This window comes from Haliotis asinina, chromosome 11 (assembly GCF_037392515.1).
Source record: "Haliotis asinina isolate JCU_RB_2024 chromosome 11, JCU_Hal_asi_v2, whole genome shotgun sequence".
NCBI classification, from domain to species: Eukaryota; Metazoa; Mollusca; class Gastropoda; order Lepetellida; family Haliotidae; genus Haliotis; species Haliotis asinina.
This window is the reverse complement of record NC_090290.1, coordinates 48,452,122-48,475,057: the sequence shown is the minus strand read 5'-3', so window position 1 is coordinate 48,475,057 and position 22,936 is coordinate 48,452,122. Positions and strand designations below refer to the sequence as shown.

Genomic DNA, 22,936 nt, shown 5'->3' with positions numbered 1-22,936 from the left:
CAGGTTTTATAACGTTTATTCAGAATATACCGTTTGTCCTATGTTTGATATATAATTTGGGTTTGGATACGAAAACAAATAATTTTAAAACATTTTCTAATACAGAAAACTAAATAGAAAAGCAACCCCGTCACTGACTTCTGGCAGGTCCAAGGGACGCTACTCGCCACAGTTAAAACTGAGCCAACCGTTATCACACATGGTGGGCATGGAATGATCATTGCTCCCATTTTCGGAAGGAATCTCTGTCCGTAGATTTATGACGTCCCAACTCGATACAGGAAACGATAGATCCGGGACTCTGTTTTCGGGAGGATATATACCAGCAATGAGACAATGGTGACGTGTTACGAGGTTAGCCTAATGGTTAAAGTGTTCGCTCGTCGCGGAAGGCCACGTTCGATTCCCAGCATGCTTACAATATGTGAAGCCCATTGGTGGCGTCCTCGTGGTATTTTGCTGGAATTGTTGAAAGCAGCGCAAAACCATAATCACTCATTGCCCCCCACGTTGGAAAATATCCTATGGAATAGCTCCTGTCTTGCCTCCAGTAAGTGATCTATGTTCAGGGGGGCATGACCTGTCCCTAGTGTATTCACCAGTGAAGACCTGGGGTAGAACTAACCTTCAGCAGCCCATGCTTGTCGTAGTGGGCAACTGACGGGATCAGTGGTTGATACATGTCATCATATTCCAGTTGCGTTGATCACTGGATTGTCTGGTCCAGACTCGATTATTTAAAGACGGGCGCCATATAGCTGGAATAATGCTGAGTGTGGCGTTTAGCCATGAAAAAAGCGAAAGGGAGGATACAAGTTGTAAGCATGTCTCCATCACATTTCTGGAATAACTTCACAAGTGATGAAAACGCCATAATCTACAGTCAGTTTGTTTTTCGGTGATGGTTGAACATGATGAATTTCAAGTGCATTCACTTTCCTTTGGGTGGGCATCTAAAGCTTGCTCGTCCCAGTGTTTATTGGGTTTCAGTGACTGTTTAAGTTTCTGAAACAGATATTCGTGCGAATTTGAAGCATCATTTCTTAAACAGTTCTGAGATGCGCTAATGAGATATAAATCATAACGTAACGGTAACAACATTGTGAAAATCATTTTAAAGCTCTTCAAAGTGGCTACATGATATTTTTATATATCCGTATAAGCTCTTCACAAACAAATTTAGATATGTTTGAATATGTGCAGTATATATAGTTGCGACATAATATATATTCAGTAAAAGCTCTTCAGAAACAAATTTAGCCAATGTTTGAATATGTGAAATATACACTGATTCATATGATAACAATTAATTTCGAAAATTTAGGTATAATAATAAATTGATGTGCATTAATGTAAAACTTCAATTTTTAAACTTCCTGGTTTAATACCTATCAACAAAGCATCATGTTTTACTTCATACTTCGAAGTTTGCGTTCACGTTTGGCCCAAATTTGCTCATCATGATATGAACGGAGAAGCTACGCTGAGGTTAATTTGTGAGCCATAACATTGCAAATTTCTTAAAGTGGCATTCAGAAGTTGGTATGATGAAGAAGATTGTATGGACAGACAACTTCTTTCGGCACCCATTGCAATAAAGAAATTGTCTATCCATAAACATGTTCCTCTTCAACAATGCAACTAACAGTTTTTAAGGAATTTTGAAAGCGAACCATACGCTGGGTGTAGCGAAGGTACCCGCAGCTGTTCTCTTTACTGACAGATGTCAAAGGTACCGACAACAGTTGGTCATACAACAGACAGTTTTTGACTGACAGATGCCAAGGGTACCCAGAGCATTTGGACATGCAATAGACAGTTCTGTACAGACAGACGTCAGTGTTACCCACAACAGTTTGTCATACAGACAGCGCTTTGTTCTACCTGAATGAGAGTGTCTCCTGGAGTCTTCCACACCCTCCAGACAAAGAGAGCAGGCAAGGGCACAATGGACGCTATTGATATCATCCATCCAAGCCCCGTGGCCCAGGCAGGGTAGACATAGTCCTCGTACTGAGGGGGGCGGTAGGAGGCGAGGGAGTAGCCCAAGGTGATCTAATACAACAAACATGTCACGATGAGATGAGCAGGGCTCTTTGATGTGTCATTGTTTCCATGTCGTATTCCTTACAAGCGATAGAGTGAGTTTAGGTTTTACACTGCACTCAACAATATTCCAGCTATACAGCGACAGTGTATAGGACCAGACAAACCAGTGATCAACAGAACATGCTTCGATCGTCGCAATTGGGATACGGTGTCACGTACGTGTCAACCATGTTATCGAGCTTGTCCATCAAATCCCCTTAGTTGCCTCTTAAGACAGGTAAAGGGCCTTGCACTAAAACAGCGAATTACGTATTATAACCAGGATTACTTCTCATGTTGAAGTGTGCCATTGAGGGTCATTGCCTCTGTTGCTAAATATCATCTGTATGTCTGATTGTCTTCACGTTTCCTGTGCCTTTATAACTCTCTGCTATCGTACTCTGTGTAAAGGGCCTGTGGCCTCACCACCAAATAAAGTCAATCATCATCCAAATAAAGTCAGTCATTCAGACACAAGGATGGATTATTGAACATCAGTTTTAACTCGGATCTTCACGTTTCTTGCATACTCCTATAAATAAGTAACGTGTGATTTTAAATACTTCTACCACTAATTTTTCACACAACATATGACATTAATGCAGTTGAAAATTAATGTATGATGTTTGATTTCTTATTGACACACAAACACGAATTCAAACAAAGCAAAAACATACGCGAGGAACAAAACATGCTTGCTGAAAATGAACACGTTACAACAACGTTTTTTACTATCAGCCTCAGGGTTCATCTGATACCCCAATCTTTAAATCACCGGATTGTGTGGGCCAGATTTGATTATTTACATACGGCCGCCACATAGCTGGAATATTGCTGAGTGCGGCGTTAAGCAACGAACACCAAACTGAACCTTAAAGGTTATATCGTATTGTGAGGACAGCAAGAATACGCGGACATGTTAAGAAGCACTATGATAAAACATATGTTTACAGGAATATAATATTTACCAATAGCAGCAACGGGGATGCAAATTTGACTGACCACGTAATGGGTCGAGGAATCGCCTTTCCCCACATCAGCATGACGTCCGCTTGAAATCTTGTTGTGCCTTAACAGTACAATTATCATCATTACCATCTGCGTCAGTAAGTATAGTCATAAAAAGACGAACTATGACAACAAACAAACTAACTGAATCCGTTTCCACGTTCATGCAGTGAGTGAGTATGGTTTTACACCGCCTTTAGCAATATCCCAGGAACATCACGACGGGGGACACGAAAAGTAGGCTTCACGTATTGTACTCATGTGGGGGAGCGACCCTGGGTATTTGGCGTGACGGAACCAATGATTTATTCACAAGGCTACTCCACCACTCTTAAAGAACAATGTGTGAAGCCCATTTATGGTTTCTCCAGTCGTGACATTGCTGAAATATTGCAAAAAGCGCTCACTGACTCTTAAAGAATAGAGCTTGGACGAAACCAGGAGTTCACGTCGTTCTGTTGCAATGGAAGCAAATCCAAATCATCACTGATGTAATATCCTTTCCGCTTACCGGTCGAAACAGGTTTAAAAGGCGAACTCGTGAATGCACAAATAACTAACTAACATAGAGGGGGTAGCCTAATGGTTAAAGCGCCCGCTTGTCACGCCGAAGACCTAAGTTCGATTCCCCACATGGGTACAATGTGAGAAGCCCCGTCGTGATATTGCTGGAATATGGCTGAAAGGGGCGTAAAAACATACTCACTCACTCTAAAATGTGTTGTCATATGTTGTTTGTTCACTTGTTTACATCTTAGAAGTCATACTTTTCCAATGTATGTCTAAAAATGCTGTCTGTAAGAGGTCCAGTTTGGTTTGGTCTTCAACAGCCCATGTTATTCGTATTATTCGACGTAAGCGATCTAGTTGTCAGGCTGGACCGATGACACAAAAGTCATTGTTACAGCTATCTCAAAAATTAAGTTGCATATACATGGTCTGTATTTACTATTTCATGCAATTTGTAGTATGACAACATGTTTTCTCATTGAATGATGGAGGGGTCGTTTGTTGTGAATGAAAGTCTGTGTAGACAGAGACACAAACAATCAAAAGCTTCATCTATGTCGTTACCCATACTGCAATACATATCGTGCTGTACCGCTGTACCGATGATGCCGTGCACTCCTACAGAGAATCACCCTTACCGTAAATCCATCCAATCGCAATGCACTCCGAGAGGGCGAAGACTGCAACTGACGGAAAATATGCAAACCATTCCACCAATGTCAGCATATATATTCCACCCTGGAAATATATGATCAAATGCCTTAGAAATAATCGTACTCTCGCTCAAAAGTTGTTTGATCAAGGCTTACTTGTTGTCTAACGCTGCAGTCAGTAATACTCTAGCGTCTGGACCTGCCAATGGGGTGGTCAACAGTATGAGCATCGGCGTACGCAGCTGATATAGTTTGATCAAGGCTAATGTGGAAAGTAATGTAACGTAATGTATAATGTGTGGACAGGTCGAGGACGTATCGTTGTTTTGATTTCGTTCCTGTTCTTAATGTTTTAGCTGAAAGCATATCTGCATTTGTTCTTCAGTCAACCCTGGACCGTGGAAGCCAGTAGCAACGGCTGCTCTTCATATGCTGTAATACACTGATGAACCAGCCATGATTGGTGAGTTAGTTTTACGCCGATTTAGCGATCTTCCACCAATATCATGGCGGGGAGACACAAGAAACGTGCTTCACACAATGTAGCCACGTAGGGTATAGAACCCGGTTTTCATCGTGAACGGCTTAACCACTAAGCTACCCCGCCGCCCCATCTGTGATTGCTTAGCTATGTTCGTAAAAGCAGGTCTGATCATTGATCATATTTTGTTTTTAACAGTATATCATGATACCTGTAGGAGATAGATAATGGCAAACGGGAAACTGCTCAAGAGCACCAGAGCTGTTATGAGCCACCGCCGCTTACGAAGACGTGGAAACACGTCTTCGAATGCTGATGATATGACTTCAACGGCAGGCAACTGCAAAAGGTAAGATTCAAGGTGAGCGCGAACACTTCCGGTGCCGTTAGGGAGCAGAGGTCAACAGAGGTAGAAGTGTTATTATTTCTATAGTATTGTTCATACATGTATTGCTACCCAGTTAGATGTTCAATAACTCAATTCTTAATTTATATTTTACCTGACAATCTATTTCCAGTGTCATCAGCATGATGAATGTCAAGGTCGACCACAACTGTGCCAAGGGCAGGTAGGTCAGGACTTGTGGATACACAATGAAAGCAAGGTTGAACCCTGAAAAAGACAATGGCCAGGCTATAATTGACGATCAATAAAAATATCTGCATGTCTTGGTTGCTTTATCATAAACAGAAATATACGCATAACCAACATCGAAACCTAAAGATTTAATGCGATAAGGGACCGTTAATAATTTAGGGCCAAGATGACTAACGGATTGGTATGAGTCTCTCTCCCTCCGTGTCTCTCTCTGTCTCTCTCTCTCTCCCCCCCTCTCTCTCTCTGTCTGAACATCGTCAGGTCACGTGCAACTGTACTTTCAACTTACCTGATGATGTAAACGCCTCCACTGTCACACCACGTTGGTAGGCCACGTGACCGATGATTGAGAAGAAGGAAAATCCCACCAAAACAGTTACAAGCCAATCCACGATACAAACAAAAACTGCGTCTCTGCAATGAAAATGAATAATTATTGGCATTGTTATATACTTGGATGTAGGTAATTGAAAAGATTATTGTAAGTGTGCGGCAGATTTATGGCGTCTTATCTGTATGTGTATAACTGCTGTATTGATGTTTGTTTTTTTATATATAGAAAGCGTTCGCTTGTCACATATACACATGCACGCGCGCGCGCACGCACACACACACACAGACACACACACAGCGCCAATATTCGTAAGCCGCTTAATGGTGCTTTGGCTCTATGATTGTATTAATTTCACATAAAGTTCAAATGCTTCAGCAAAAAGACAAGTCTTTAGATCTGATGTAAAAACAGCCAAATCTGGTTGTTTTCTTAGGTGAGATGGCAGCTTGTTCCAGAGATGAGGGCCGGTCGTCTCGAGTGACCTCTCACAGTATGATTTTGTCCTAGTCACAGGAACTGTCAAAAGACACTTGTCATTTGATCAAACGGTGCGTGCAGCAGTGTCACGCCGAAGACCGGGTTTGATGCCCATGTGAGTGCTATGTTTGAATCCCATTCCTGGTGCAACTGGCGACATATTGCTAGACTATTGCTACAAGCAGCTTAAAACAAACCTCATTCATTGACTCGTACAGTTGTTTTCCTCTGTGGTAGAATAACCACCTACCTTAAACAGTTATTGTTGAATTTGTTGTATCTCGACATGGTTATGTTAAATCCCATGCCCACATTCAAGGAAAATAATGCATAACTGCATGCCTCAATCCATATCTGCGGAATAAAAGATGAGTTCTAAAGAACAAAAGATTAGTTCAAAAGAGACCAGCATTTGACATATAATGCATACCTGCATGCCTCAGTCCATATCTGGGGAATAAAAGATGAGTTCTAAGGAACAAAAGATGAGTTCAAAAGAGACCAGCATTTGACATATATTGCATAACTGCATGCCTCAATCCATATCTGGGGAATAAAAGATGAGTTCTAAGGAACAAAAGATGAGTTCAAAAGAGACCAGCATTTGACATATATTGCATAACTGCATGCCTCAATCCATATCTGGGGAATAAAAGATGAGTTCTAAGGAACAAAAGATGAGTTCAAAAGAGACCAGCATTTGACATATAATGCATAACTGCATGCCTCAATCCATATCTGCGGAATAAAAGATGAGTTCTAAAGAACAAAAGATTAGTTCAAAAGAGACCAGCATTTGACATATATTGCATAACTGCATGCCTCAGTCCATATCTGGGGAATAAAAGATGAGTTCTAAGGAACAAAAGATGAGTTCAAAAGAGACCAGCATTTGACATATATTGCATAACTGCATGCCTCAGTCCATATCTGGGGAATAAAAGATGAGTTCTAAGGAACAAAAGATGAGTTCAAAAGAGACCAGCATTTGACATATATTGCATAACTGCATGCCTCAGTCCATATCTGGGGAATAAAAGATGAGTTCTAAGGAACAAAAGATGAGTTCAAAAGAGACCAGCATTTGACATATATTGCATAACTGCATGCCTCAGTCCATATCTGGGGAATAAAAGATGAGTTCTAAGGAACAAAAGATGAGTTCAAAAGAGACCAGCATTTGACATATATTGCATAACTGCATGCCTCAATCCATATCTGGGGAATAAAAGATGAGTTCTAAGGAACAAAAGACGAGTTCAAAAGAGACCAGCATTTGACATATAATGCATAACTGCATGCCTCAGTCCATATCTGGGGAATAAAAGATGAGTTCTAAAGAACAAAAGATGAGTTCAAAAGAGACCAGCATTTGACATATAATGCATAACTGCATGCCTCAGTCCATATCTGGGGAATAAAAGATGAATTCTAAGGAACAAAAGATGAGTTCTAAAGAGACCAGCATTTGACATATATTGCATAACTGCATGCCTCAGTCCATATCTGGGGAATAAAAGATGAGTTCTAAGGAACAAAAGATGAGTTCAAAAGAGACCAGCATTTGACATATATTGCATAACTGCATGCCTCAGTCCATATCTGGGGAATAAAAGATGAGTTCTAAGGAACAAAAGATGAGTTCAAAAGAGACCAGCATTTGACATATATTGCATAACTGCATGCCTCAATCCATATCTGGGGAATAAAAGATGAGTTCAAAAGAGACCAGCATTTGACATATATTGCATAACTGCATGCCTCAGTCCATATCTGGGGAATAAAAGATGAGTTCTAAAGAGACCAAGTTAGCTATTCTCGGAACTGCCGTAGCCCTATGAAGTTGTTAAGCCCATTCTTAACACACTGGCTGCGACCAAAGTATCTTGAAATACTATACTAGGCACATAAAGAACTATGCATACAAACATTTAAAATCTATATTTATCAAACCTGTGTAGACACGATTACAAAATACCATTTAGAAGTGGTCAAGTGTAACATATGTCATATTTGGGATTACACTGTCTTAGTGAAGTACAAATTTTAGTACTATATTTTTGGGGTCCCATCTCGGGATTCGAAACTGCACCCTCAGAGTCAGGCACCTAATCGCCAGCACACAACATCAGCCGCCTAACCCGCTCAGTCACCGCGACTTCCACAAGATATGGTGCCTGATTCCGAGGATGCGGTTTCGAATCGAGTATTTAAACTCAGAGATTAGTTCCATGCATCCAACATGGACATCAGTGGTTTCGTTCTTCAAACGTGAAATACGTTGTTGCACGTGCATTCCAGGAAAGAGAAACAGAGCAAATGAATGCCACACAATACTGTCACTTTTGAAAGGTCAAGTCCTGCGTTCAGAAATCGTTAAGAAAATTAAACGGCCATAGCATGCCAAGGCTAACGTCTGCACAACGTCATGGGGCCATTGGGGTAGTCTGTGGGGGAATGTCCCAACGACGAGTTCCTGCACATTTCCAATGCCACCGGAAAACCATTTCAGAACTGATGAGGCGCTACCAGAACACAAATGACGTCATTGATCGACCACGTTCTGGACGTTCACGTGTAACAACGCCAAGACAGGACAGGCGGATAAGAGTGACCCATCTTTGCTCCAGGTTTCAGACTGCAGTGATGACTGCCCGGGCCATCCCAGGACTTCGCCGTATTCACCCCAACACAGTTCAACAACATTTACGTCATCACGGGATCAGACCACGACGTCCTGCCATACGACCTATCCTGACACAACGTCATTGGCAAACTCGCCGAATGTGGTGCCGAAAGCATGTTCGCAGACACTTGTTTTGCTGGAGAAATGTTGTTTTCACTGATGAGTCCATGGTTTAACATTTCCCATAGTGATGGCCGTCAACGTGCCTATAGACGCGCGAGAGAACGTTATGCACAGACCTGTGTCTTGGAGGGGAATCGCTTTGGTGGTGGAGGTGGTTCCGTGATGATATGGGGCTAATAAGAGCACACCAAGGAACTCCTTTGGTGATGGTTTAGGAAAACGTAACTGGTGTGGGTTATAAGGATCAGATTCTTCGACCTGAGGCAGTTTCTTTTCTGCATCGTCATGACCCTCGGTTAACATTCCAACAGGGCAATGCCCGCTCTCAAACGGCAAGGGTTGCTATGGAATTCTTACGGTGACTTACTGCCTTGGCCTGCAAATTAGCCTGATCTCCCCCGATAGAGCATGTTTGAGACGAGATGGGTCGACGTCTACGCCGTCTTCCTCATCCGAGACCCGTGAAGGTCCCTGGGTAGAGTAGGCCTTTAGCAACCCATGCTTGCCATAAATGACGACTGTGCTTGTCGTAAGAGGTGACTAACGGGATCGGGTGGTCAGACTCCCTGTCTTGATTGACACATGTCATCGGTTCCCAATTGCGCCGATCGATGCTCAGGTTGTTAATCACTGGATTGTCTGGCCCAGACTCGATTATTTACAGACCGCCGCCATATAGCTGGAATATTGCTGAGTGGCGTAAAACTCACTCACTCACTCACTCATCCGCCAGATAACGTCCTTGACCTCGCAAGAGAACTTGAGATAATCTGACGTGACATCCCACAAGTCCCCTTGTACGTTTCATAGGCTCTATGCGTTGTCGATGCACTCGCGTTCTCAATGCCGATGGTGGACATGCCCGTTATTGATATTTTGACATGGTCGTTTGACCCCTCTCCCGCTTGTGGATTCGTGACGTCATTGTGATTGACTTTTCAATTGAAATTCATAACAAAGCCACTCCAAGCAAGTCGCATCGTGTAATAAAACGTACATAGAATTCATGATTTCGTATCAAAGAAGTGAAAGCGAGACTGATATACATTAACATTGGGGTTCGGTGGGATACGTGCGTTGTTCACTAGTCGCTCGGGGCCTGTGGGTTGCTGTACCCTCGATATTTGTTTGTTTATGAACAAACATCGAATATACAGTATCTCACTACAAATATTTCATGCTGAGAATGTAGATGACAGTTGGCAACTGAGGTTCACCTACCCCTGGTTCTGCAAGCTTATCGAAGTTTGGTTTGATGAAGTAATACATTCCTTCAGCAGATCCCGGCAGTAGACAGCCCCTGATGAGGAAGACGACGATGAGGACCAACGGGACGCCCACAGTGACGTATACAAGCTGTAAAATGCATCAGCGTTACCTTACGTCAGCCTTGTAAACAAGGCACAATGCCTTGACACCAATACAAGAGTTAGATAAATCTAAATCTCATTTAAATCAAACATCATATTATACATATACTAGATCGTCAAACGTTTGGACTCACTTAAAACACTCACTATATGTTATATATAGATGGTTACATCGAAGATTGGTTTTTCCACTACCTTTTGGGGAACTAACAGCAAACTTTATGCATATGAACTGCACATCCATAACAAAGATGCAAAACATGTGCAAATATCGTGCGCGTGAACAGCTGCGTTATGGTGTAAAATATTGTTAAGAATTCGCCATTTTTCATTGTTTTTATCATTTACCTAACTCATGGCAATAATCATTTCAACGTTACGAATTTAGTATACATTACATTAGTCATATGTGTAAAGAGTACCGTTTAACAGCAGGAAACATTTTGCCAGATTTAGTAACTGTTTAGAACAGTCGCCTGAAGTAAGTGCATACATTTACACTGGTGAGTCTACACTGATGGGGAGTGTATTTTTATGAAAAATGTTATTGACATACATGAATGCTGTTTTATATACATGTTGTGCACAAACGGAACCGGTTCAAACCCTTTGAAGCTTTACTTCATTGGTAGGAAACCGCATTGAATGGACATTCAAAGTTAAATGCATGTTGAAATGGTGACCATAATATGCAACAGATACCAAGATAATTAAAGCTCGTTATATTTTCAATTATCACGGCGAAAATAAATTCTATTATCAAAGTAATTTTGCAGGACATATTTGAACAGCCTAGAGGTTTTCATTGTGTATTCAATACGGGATAGGTGTTTGTCCATTCAGTCTCAGTTAAAAAATGCTTATGATTGCGAATGGAAAATGGAATGTACCAGAAATGGAACTTGCTGATAAACAATGCCTCTTGTGTACTAACGAAATAGAAGATGACATGATTTGTCCAAAATATTGAAAAATACTAAATATTAAAGCAATATTCTACTGGAAAATATACGTAACTATATTTAAGTTGATCAGATTGTTAAAATGTGAAAACAGCTTTGAGTTGAGTTGAGTTGGGTTGGGTTGAGTTGAGTTGAGTTGAGTTGAGCTGAGTTGGGTTTTACGTCACATCGGTATTACTCCAGCTACATAGTGACGAGATCAAGTTTGCATCCATTACCATTTTAAGTGCATGGTCCAAAAGAATTTGGCTTTCATTTCACCACCTTTGAAAAACAGAAGTTGTCGTAGCATCGAATACAAAAGCAAGCAATTTGTTATTCTCATTATGAAACTACAGTTTGTGACATAGGTCAACTTCCCTCACGAAATTTATGATTAGGTGCCCGCTCAAACGGGTAAACAGATCTTTCAGATTTCTCGCAACATATTGGGAGTTGCTCATAGTCGAAAAAGTCCACACAGTCAAGCAGAATAATGCAAGGTACACACATGGGAGGTCCATCATCAGATAGCCATGAGTAAAACGGCTGAAAAACAGCTTCGAAGTATTTAAAGCTGTAAAGTGTATTTATTATATCTTAAATGAAAGAAAAAATGTTGAAATTTTGTGAATCGTTTTCACATATTCTCACTCTTGGGCAGTACTATAACAATACGATTGTTGCTCATACACGTACCTCGCCCTGTGCACAGGCAAATATTCAATTGATCTAAACTGTATTGATCTTTGACCTAATAAAAATGTTGTCTTGTCTTGCTTACCTTCCCAGTCACCCTGATACCTCGACACTGGCATACAAACACAATAAAGTATGTTATGGCTAGACACAGGACAAGAGGCCACCTGACGTCACCCATGTTTTGTAAACCGTCAGTCAGCTGTAACACCTGCAATCTAGGACAGTGAGTGAAACAGTTTTAGATTTAGTTTTCTGTCTAAATCTCACTAGCTACAGCTGCAAAGTGAAATGCTTGTTCGGATGTAAAGCTATAAAAACTATTTCCAGTCTCCATCCGTGTCCCCGACTTCTACATCACTCACTCCTCTCACTCTCTCTCTTCTACACTATCGCTTCCTTCTCACGCTCTCTCTTCTCACACACATATACACTATCTCTTCTCTCTCACACTCTCTTCTCACACACATACATTCTCTCTTCCTTCTCACGCTCTCTCTTTTCACACACACACACACTATCTCTTCCTTCTCACACTCTCTCTTCTCACACATACACTATATCTTCCTTCTCACACTCTCTATTCTCACACACATACACTATCTCTTCCTTCTCACACTCCCTCTTTTCACACACATCCACTATATCTTCCTTCTCACACTCCCTCTTCTCACACACATACACTATCTCTTCCTTCTCACACTCTCTCTTCTCACACACATACACTATCTCTTCCTTCTCACACTCCCTCTTCTCACACACATCCACCATATCTTCCTTCTCACACTCTCTCTTCTCACACACATACACTATATCTTCCTTTTCACGCTCCCTCTTCTCACTCAGTCATACACTATATCTTCCTTCAAACACTCTCTTCTACCTCCCTCTCACACACACACACTATATTTTCCTTCTCAGACTCTCTCTTCTCTATCACACATACACTATCTCTTCCTTCGCACAGTCTCTATTCGCACACACATACACTATCACTTACCTATCTGTTACACACTCTCTCCATATTGTCAACTACCAATGAAAGGGACACACTCTACATAAAAGTCTTTGTAAGACGACTGGTGTTTTTCCAACATTTTCTGTCACTATTTTTAAAACAATTTCCGTTACAATCTCGTTTCCATAAAGTCCGTGACATACCTCCAGAATTCCTCCGCCGCTGTCCTACAAGAGTGCGCTCCATCGGTGACGTTTGCAGGATCGCTATAGGCAGTACAGTTCCTTTCTTCCGACTGGTTCCTGTTAATCACGTTGATGCCGCTGTCGGACACGCAGGAGGGGGTGTTCCAGTCGTTGTTGCAGTGGGCCCAAGGCAGGATGGAGGAGAAGGAGTAGCAGAAGAAGTAGGCGAACCAGGAAAATATGGCGTTGTAAAGTGTAAAGACGATCCACAATAAAACCAAGATACCAACCCCAATTCCTGAACAAAAATAGCAAGATTTCCCCATCAAGGTATAGTGAACAGCAAAAGAAACGCTAGTTTCGAGAAAATGAACATTCATAAAAAATGAGCGTTCATGTATATATGTATATAATTATATATACAGAAATACAATGTGTGTATGTGTGCACGCGGCACATTTATTCACAAAGCACCTTTGATTATTTCATGATATTTGACTGTCAGGTCATGACAGATTAACAGATTTTCAGTGTAGATTACATTAGTGATTCCATTTGTATGTGCGAACATTGACAAAACTATACTGGATCCTGTCTGATGATCATGCACAGTCTTATCACATTTACGAGTCATTTGAGATTATTATGCATGAAAAAACCAAGGTATTACTTGAAGAATAACAGATAATGGTTTTTTTTCGAAATTTCGACTGGACTCAGTTAAATCCTTCAGAGACATTTCTGAAATGCTTTGTAAAGGGTGTTGAAACATTTAGCCTCCAAACCAAAGTATGTTGAAACATTTAGCCTCCAAAACAAGGGGTTTTGAAACATTTAGCTTCCAAAATAAGGTGTGTTGAAACATTTAGCCTCCAAACCAGAGGATGTTCAAACATTTAGCCTCCAAACCAAAGTATGTTGAAACATTTAGCCTCCAAAACATGTGGAGTTGCAACATTTAGCCTCCAAACCAAGAGTTGTTAAAATATTTAGCCTCCAAACCAAAGGATGTTGAAACATTTAGCCTCCAAAACAAGGGGTATTAAAACAATTACTCTCCAAAACAAGAGGTTATGAGACATTTAGCCTCTAAAATAAGGGGCGTTGAAACATTTACCCTCCAAAACAAGGGGTTTTGAAACATTTAGCCTCCAAGGCAAAGGATGTTGAAACGTTTAGCTTCCAAACCGGGAGGCGTTGAAACAATTAGCCCCTAAACCAATAAATGGTGAAAACTATAGTCCCCAAACTAATGGATGTTGAAAATTACCTTTGAAAGGTGGACACACATTCCAGACGTCTATTGGTCCAGCCTGGGAGAACTGACCAATCACCATGTCCATGAAGACACATGGTATGACGGCGATTATGGTGAACAGGGCGAAAGGTATCAGAAACGCCCCTAAAATAAAATCATCATCATTATTAATATACATGTATGCCATATTTCTATTGCGCGCTGCTTGAACTTCAGTACTTCTAGATCACGCTAAGGCGCTTCACAAGTTGTCTTAACCTCGATCATTGGATCTCAGTCTCAAACAGAACATTGTATTATTAATGTCACCTCCCTGGGGAGTATACAACTCTTACCGCCACCGAATTAACATGGCTTTTCCATCATTACGCGGCACGGTACCCATTCAAAGCTGAACTGGGACACATACTTACAGTGCTTTGTTTAAGTTAGCTGCACGTTAATGTAACTGCAACCAGATGTTTGTACGCATTCATGTGGCCATCATCTGGTCATTTACCAACAGATTGGTGGGTTCATTTTAGTGCATATTGATGTGTACTTTACACCAAGTGGTGCACCTTAGACGACTCACTGAGATCATAACTTTGATATTCCTTCCTGTGTCGTTTGCTTTATATCATCACACTCAACGTCACAAAGATCTATCAATAATCGCGTCTAAGCGAGACAGTATAGTGATCAACGACACGAGCATCGATCAACACAGTTCTGTAAAGTTACTGAAAATGACAAAACATCGGTGTATAACATCAAATGGTATATGACACTGTCCTATATGTCACGGGGAACCTTTTCATTTGTGCCGTTTGTCACGGGTACTTTTTGTGGAACCACCATTCTCGTGCGTCTTGTTTTCGAACTTTCGAGGTGGTAAGCTGCTTGGTCAGGAGTCTCTCCCTTTTTGGGATGCAAACCCACAAAGAGTATATATTTCATATCTGCTGCTCTTCGCGTATTGTAATATGTGTTCAGTTTCATTGTTTACGCAATTTGTGTGTAATATTGTGGATGTGGCGTTAAAATTAAATTTTTGAAGAGTTGCTAATTTTGAAATGTCACTTTAATTTGCCTTATCATGGTTCAAACTGGTGAAACGCACCTGGCAAGGATAAACACAGGCGATATACCATTGAATATGTCACGCTTAAAACTCAAGCTACTGTTTATTGCACCAGTAAATGTCTTTATGACTTTATAGACATCCAGACCACAACTGTAATAAATCCAGTCTAATTAAGCCCAAGCTAATTAGCCCCAACTACTGTTGTCACGGCCAGGTGACATCAGCTGTAGGAAGTTGTAACACAAACCGTAATTAAGTCGGTGTAATAATCCTGTCACGGTCACGTGACTACCCTTCCAAAAAATCACTGGTCCAATCAGAAACCAATAGTAAAAATATGTGATCTTGGTCAACCAATCAAAATAGTGATTAAAACACCTATTGTACCTTTTCGGCCAATCACAAAGGAATTCCAACATTGATCAGCGATGTTTCGGCAATAAAAACAGGTCAGTGATTTCTTATCTACACACTTGACCTCACAATAAATGTTGAAACATCTCCTTGACTGATCGTTGACTTACGGAATTCTACATTCTATTTAAGGTAAGCTTTCTGTTATCATATTATTTAATGCCATGAATAAAATGTTTTATTTATGAATAGAAAGTGGCAATATCATGTATAGAGTGTTTTGCATGAACATCGTCATGCATAATGTCAAAGTCGTTACTGATTATGTAATAGTGTCTTTGCATGGACATCGTCATGCATAATGTCAAAGTCGTTACTGATTATGTAATAGTGTCTTTGCATGAACATCGTCATGCATAATGTCAAAGTCGTTACTGACTATGTAATAGTGTCTTTGCATGGACATCGTCATGCATAATGTCAAAGTCGTTACTGACTATGTAATAGTGTCTTTGCATGGACATCGTCATGCATAATGTCTAAGTCGTTACTGACTATGTAATAGTGTCTTTGCATGGACATCGTCATGCATAATGTCTAAGTCGTTACTGACTATGTAATAGTGTCTTTGCATGAACATCGTCATGCATAATGTCAAAGTCGTTACTGACTATGTAATAGTGTCTTTGCATGAACATCGTCATGCATAATGTCAAAGTCGTTACTGACTATGTAATAGTGTCTTTGCATGAACATCGTCATGCATAATGTCAAAGTCGTTACTGATTATGTAATAGTGTCTTTGCATGAACATCGTCATGCATAATGTCAAAGTCGTTACTGATTATGTAATAATGTCTTTGCATGGACATCGTCATGCATAATGTCTAAGTCGTTACTGACTATGTAATAGTGTCTTTGCATGAACATCGTCATGCATAATGTCAAAGTCGTTACTGACTATGTAATAGTGTCTTTGCATGAACATCGTCATGCATAATGTCTAAGTCGTTACTGACTATGTAATAGTGTCTTTGCATGAACATCGTCATGCATAATGTCTAAGTCGTTACTGACTATGTAATAGTGTTTTTGCATGAACATCGTCATGCATAATGTCTAAGTCGTTACTGACTATGTAATAGTGTCCTTGCATGAACATCGTCATGCATAATGTCAAAGTCGTTACTGACTATGTAATAGTGTTTTTGCATGAACATCGTCATGCACAATGTCTAAGTCGTTACTGACTATGTAATAGTGTCTTTGCATGGACATCGTCATGCATAATGTCTAAGTCGTTACTGACTATGTAATAGTGTCTTTGCATGGACATCGTCATGCATAATGTCAAAGTCGTTACTGACTATGTAATAGTGTCTTTGCATGAACATCGTCATGCATAATGTCTAAGTCGTTACTGACTATGTAATAGTGTCTTTGCATGGACATCGTCATGCATAATGTCAAAGTCGTTACTGACTATGTAATAGTGTCTTTGCATGGACATCGTCATGCATAATGTCTAAGTCGTTACTGACTATGTAATAGTGTCTTTGCATGAACATCGTCATGCATAATGTCAAAGTCGTTACTGACTATGTAATAGTGTCTTTGCATGAACATCGTCATGCATAATGTCAAAGTCGTTACTGACTATGTAATAGTGTCTTTGCATGAACATCGTCATGCATAATGTCAAAGTCGTTACTGACTATGTAATAGTGTCTTTGCATGAACATCGTCATGCATAATGTCTAAGTCGTTACTGACTATGTAATAGTGTCTTTGCATGAACATCGTCATGCATAATGTCAAAGTCGTTACTGACTATGTAATAGTGTCTTTGCATGAACATCGTCATGCATAATGTCTAAGTCGTTACTGACTATGTAATAGTGTCTTTGCATGAACATCGTCATGCATAATGTCAAAGTCGTTACTGACTATGTAATAGTGTCTTTGCATGAACATCGTCATGCATAATGTCTAAGTCGTTACTGACTATGTAATAGTGTCTTTGCATGAACATCGTCATGCATAATGTCAAAGTCGTTACTGACTATGTAATAGGGTTTTTGCATGAACATCGTCATGCATAATGTCTAAGTCGTTACTGACTATGTAATAGTGTCTTTGCATGAACATCGTCATGCATAATGTCTAAGTCGTTACTGACTATGTAATAGTGTCTTTGCATGAACATCGTCATGCACAATGTCTAAGTCGTTACTGACTATGTAATAGTGTCTTTGCATGAACATCGTCATGCACAATGTCTAAGTCGTTACTGACTATGTAATAGTGTCTTTGCATGAACATCGTCATGCATAATGTCTAAGTCGTTACTGACTATGTAATAGTGTCTTTGCATGAACATCGTCATGCACAATGTCTAAGTCGTTACTGACTATGTAATAGTGTCTTTGCATGAACATCGTCATGCATAATGTCTAAGTCGTTACTGACTATGTAATAGTGTCTTTGCAGGAACATCGTCATGCATAATGTCTAAGTCGTTACTGACTATGTAATAGTGTCTTTGCATGAACATCGTCATGCATAATGTCTAAGTCGTTACTGACTATGTAATAGTGTCTTTGCATGAACATCGTCATGCATAATGTCTAAGTCGTTACTGACTATGTAATATTGTCTTTGCATGAACATCGTCATGCATAATGTCTAAGTCGTTACTGACTATGTAATAGTGTCTTTGCATGAACATCGTCATGCACAATGTCTAAGTCGTTACTGACTATGTAATAGTGTCTTTGCATGAACATCGTCATGCACAATGTCTAAGTCGTTACTGACTATGTAATAGTGTCTTTGCATGAACATCGTCATGCATAATGTCTAAGTCGTTACTGACTATGTAATAGTGTCTTTGCATGAACATCGTCATGCACAATGTCTAAGTCGTTACTGACTATGTAATAGTGTCTTTGCATGAACATCGTCATGCATAATGTCTAAGTCGTTACTGACTATGTAATAGTGTCTTTGCAGGAACATCGTCATGCATAATGTCTAAGTCGTTACTGACTATGTAATAGTGTCTTTGCATGAACATCGTCATGCATAATGTCTAAGTCGTTACTGACTATGTAATAGTGTCTTTGCATGAACATCGTCATGCATAATGTCAAAGTCGTTACTGACTATGTAATAGTGTCTTTGCATGAACATCGTCATGCATAATGTCAAAGTCGTTACTGACTATGTAATAGTGTCTTTGCATGAACATCGTCATGCATAATGTCTAAGTCGTTACTGATTATGTAATAGTGTCTTTGCATGAACATCGTCATGCATAATGTCAAAGTCGTTACTGATTATGTAATAATGTCTTTGCATGGACATCGTCATGCATAATGTCTAAGTCGTTACTGACTATGTAATAGTGTCTTTGCATGGACATCGTCATGCATAATGTCTAAGTCGTTACTGACTATGTAATAGTGTCTTTGCATGGACATCGTCATGCATAATGTCTAAGTCGTTACTGACTATGTAATAGTGTCTTTGCATGAACATCGTCATGCACAATGTCTAAGTCGTTACTGACTATGTAATAGTGTCTTTGCATGAACATCGTCATGCATAATGTCTAAGTCGTTACTGACTATGTAATAGTGTCTTTGCATGAACATCGTCATGCATAATGTCTAAGTCGTTACTGACTATGTAATAGTGTCTTTGCATGAACATCATCATGCACAATGTCTAAGTCGTTACTGACTATGTAATAGTGTCTTTGCATGAACATCGTCATGCATAATGTCTAAGTCGTTACTGACTATGTAATAGTGTCTTTGCATGGACATCATCATGCATAATGTCTAAGTCGTTACTGACTATGTAATAGTGTCTTTGCATGAACATCGTCATGCACAATGTCTAAGTCGTTACTGACTATGTAATAGTGTCTTTGCATGAACATCGTCATGCATAATGTCTAAGTCGTTACTGACTATGTAATAGTGTCTTTGCATGAACATCGTCATGCATAATGTCTAAGTCGTTACTGACTATGTAATAGTGTCTTTGCATGAACATCGTCATGCATAATGTCTAAGTCGTTACTGACTATGTAATAGTGTCTTTGCATGAACATCGTCATGCACAATGTCTAAGTCGTTACTGACTATGTAATAGTGTCTTTGCATGAACATCGTCATGCATAATGTCTAAGTCGTTACTGACTATGTAATAGTGTCTTTGCATGAACATCGTCATGCATAATGTCTAAGTCGTTACTGACTATGTAATAGTGTCTTTGCATGAACATCGTCATGCATAATATCTCAGTCGTTATTTGAACATGTAAGTGAACTAGTTGTGCTGTCATGGATTAGTTGTGCCTATGTTGCCCTCATGTATGGACACATTAGATGTACTTTGCATCATTATTATGCTGATAGTGAACTAAAGTGAATATTTGGTTCAGTAGCAAATATCATTTATATATGTTTTACATAACGACAGCTGAGGCATAATTAAGATATGTGTTAAAAGGATTTGTGTGAGTATGATTTCCCATTATGATTAGTATTTGATGTTATGTTGAAAAAGGAAATGTTATAACTGTTACAGATTTAAGCTCGACCATTTGAGATGCTAATTCCCCATCAAAATGTGTATATTTGATTACTGTTTAAATATCTTTTATGTGTATGTATTTATGTCTAACACACTTGACTTCACAATAAATGTTGAAACATCTCCTTGACTGACCACTGACTTACGGAATTCTACATTCTAACTAAGGATCTAAACTTGTTACCCCACACGAACCGGGTGACAAGAGCATAGTAAAAACTTTATGGATTCAATGGAGAGAACCTGGATGACGGACAGCAATCATCGCCATGGAAGATTCTCAGCAGGGTCACCACCACCCTGACTAAGAGGAAAGGTTTCCAAAGGTTAACGCTATAAATAAGAACAAATGTTTATTTATCAAAACTCCTTAACACTATTACACAAACCCTAAATCACATACTAACCCAAACCCTAAAACCTCAAAATAATCATAATAGATATATAATACAAACTGACATGCATACCTCACCCTAAATGTACACTCAGTAAACTAGAATTGGTATTAGAAACAATCATGAACTTATTTCAGTGCTGGAATAACCTCCCTGGGGCAAATTTACTATGTGCATAGAAGTGGGTACGGGAGGAACTCTTTCCCTGGAATATTTTCAATCTTATTGCACTAGATTTGAAGCTAAAATTGATACGCTGATTGCACAGCTTGAAAACATGTGAACAGAGTGATGATAGAGGCAGTTTGATTTGTGTTGAGAAGCAGTTGGCAGATATCCAGTCTCAATATCAGACTGTTTTGGGAGATTATCAAGATTTCCTAGGCTCTGGCATGTTTGGTATTCATTTGTTCAACATTAATATCATGATCTATGCGTAGCACATTCTTTGAGACTGTGATATACATTAATACATTGTGACTAAACACAGCTCCAGATAAGGCGCGTATTTTCGTATTTTACTCAATAAAAATCACATTTACTCAATTACAAATCTGGGAGTACAAAACACTCACAAGAGTGAGTGAGTGAGTAAATATTTAACGTCACATCGGCAATATTTCAGCCATATCGTGACGAGAACATTCAACAATGAGTGAGTGAGTTAATATTTAACGTCACATCGGCAATATTTCAGCCATATCGTGACGACAACATTCAACAATGAGTGAGTGAGTTAATATTTAACGTCACATCGGCAATATTTCAGCCATATCGTGACGAGAACATTCAACAATGAGTGAGTGAGTTAATATTTAACGTCACATCGGCAATATTTCAGCCATATCGTGACGAGAACAGATTTGAAATCGAAATGGGTTATGGCTATATGATAAAAACCTGTCATCAGTAAAACAGTAAAACGACTAGAATATCGCAGTTGCGGGTAAAACTAGTGTGGAACGGTAAAACTGATATAACTATTTGGACAAGACAAGGTAAAACACGGGCTATATACGTCACCAGCAGCTGAAGGTAGATCACCATGCGAGGGTCCATGGGGACTTACAGTACCTTTGCTACCTGCATGGATGCTGGTTGGATTTACACCATCCCTTCAGCCACTGGCGATGATATGAAGATTTAGCCAGAAGTACACTCACAAGAACCACTTAAAACCTAAAGCCCAGTAGGTCTATAATACTGTGCGTACTTTACTCGGTTAACTAAATTGGCTTGATATTGAAAAACTGTGAGAGTACCCAATTCTTTAAACTAGTGGGAGTATACGGAGTGCTAGTTACTCTTCATAGTGTGCATATACCCATGCGTTAACAGACATGGGAGTAAATACCAAAATTGCTTGAAACCTTACCTGGAGCTCTGACTAAGACTGTGATATATATACTTATCTGACGTCATGTATGAATTTCAGTCTGACTGATCCTGAACTTTTCCATGCCACCACGTCATGTCACCCCGGGGTCCTGAACCACCATTTCAAACCAATTTCTTTGCTACGAATAAGAGATGTTGGTGCACTTCTACTTGTTGTTATTAATGATAGCGTGGTGAATGACTGGTGACATAGGACATGAGTGCCCCCCACCCCCACCCCCACCCCACACGGGAATTATCAGACCTGATGACCGTCTCGTCAGATAAAACATAAAGCGGATCTGATAATTCCTAATAAGTACCCCCTAAACTGAAAGTGGTAACTTATAATAGTTTGCGCTTGCGATATGCTTATGGGCTTTGTGATTACAAGACTTACCTCCACCATTCCGCATGCATAGATACGGAAACTTGATAAATGCCCCTGACCCTATACTGGAACCCAACAGTGTGATGATGTAGTCCAAATGATGCCGCCATTTTTCTCCCGCCATACCTGCAGAGCAATAGTCCAGCTTAAACCTTGACAGCACAAATGTTGCACGGTCACACCAATTTCAGAACGTATTCAAATGACGTTAGTGCTTTATACAGCAGTTGTTAGTTGATTTAATTTATATATATATGGGCATATATACTGGTCTGTATGTAATTACGTGTTCAGTGAATTAGATACTGTCATTTGCATTTACCACGTTATTGTTTTTTATGTGTTTCGCTTATGCTGAATGTACCTGTGAGTCTCCATG

General features: G+C 39.8%; 1 protein-coding gene across 1 annotated transcript in view; it reads right to left on the bottom strand.

Annotated features, from left to right (window-relative positions):
- LOC137255877 (sodium- and chloride-dependent glycine transporter 1-like) overlaps window positions 1-22,936 on the bottom strand; it is a 54,873-nt gene continuing 31,937 nt past the window's right edge. The window contains exons 2-14 of the mRNA XM_067793455.1: window positions 22,567-22,683; window positions 14,382-14,513; window positions 13,130-13,409; window positions 12,054-12,186; window positions 10,180-10,314; window positions 6,400-6,503; window positions 5,628-5,752; window positions 5,241-5,353; window positions 4,952-5,080; window positions 4,245-4,344; window positions 3,057-3,157; window positions 1,885-2,055; window positions 1-1,005 (exon numbers count right to left, since the gene is read on the bottom strand). Of these exons, the coding sequence (XP_067649556.1) occupies window positions 922-1,005; window positions 1,885-2,055; window positions 3,057-3,157; window positions 4,245-4,344; window positions 4,952-5,080; window positions 5,241-5,353; window positions 5,628-5,752; window positions 6,400-6,503; window positions 10,180-10,314; window positions 12,054-12,186; window positions 13,130-13,409; window positions 14,382-14,513; window positions 22,567-22,683 (1,724 nt within the window). The 3' untranslated portion in view covers window positions 1-921. The remainder of the gene's footprint in view (window positions 1,006-1,884; window positions 2,056-3,056; window positions 3,158-4,244; window positions 4,345-4,951; window positions 5,081-5,240; window positions 5,354-5,627; window positions 5,753-6,399; window positions 6,504-10,179; window positions 10,315-12,053; window positions 12,187-13,129; window positions 13,410-14,381; window positions 14,514-22,566; window positions 22,684-22,936) is intronic.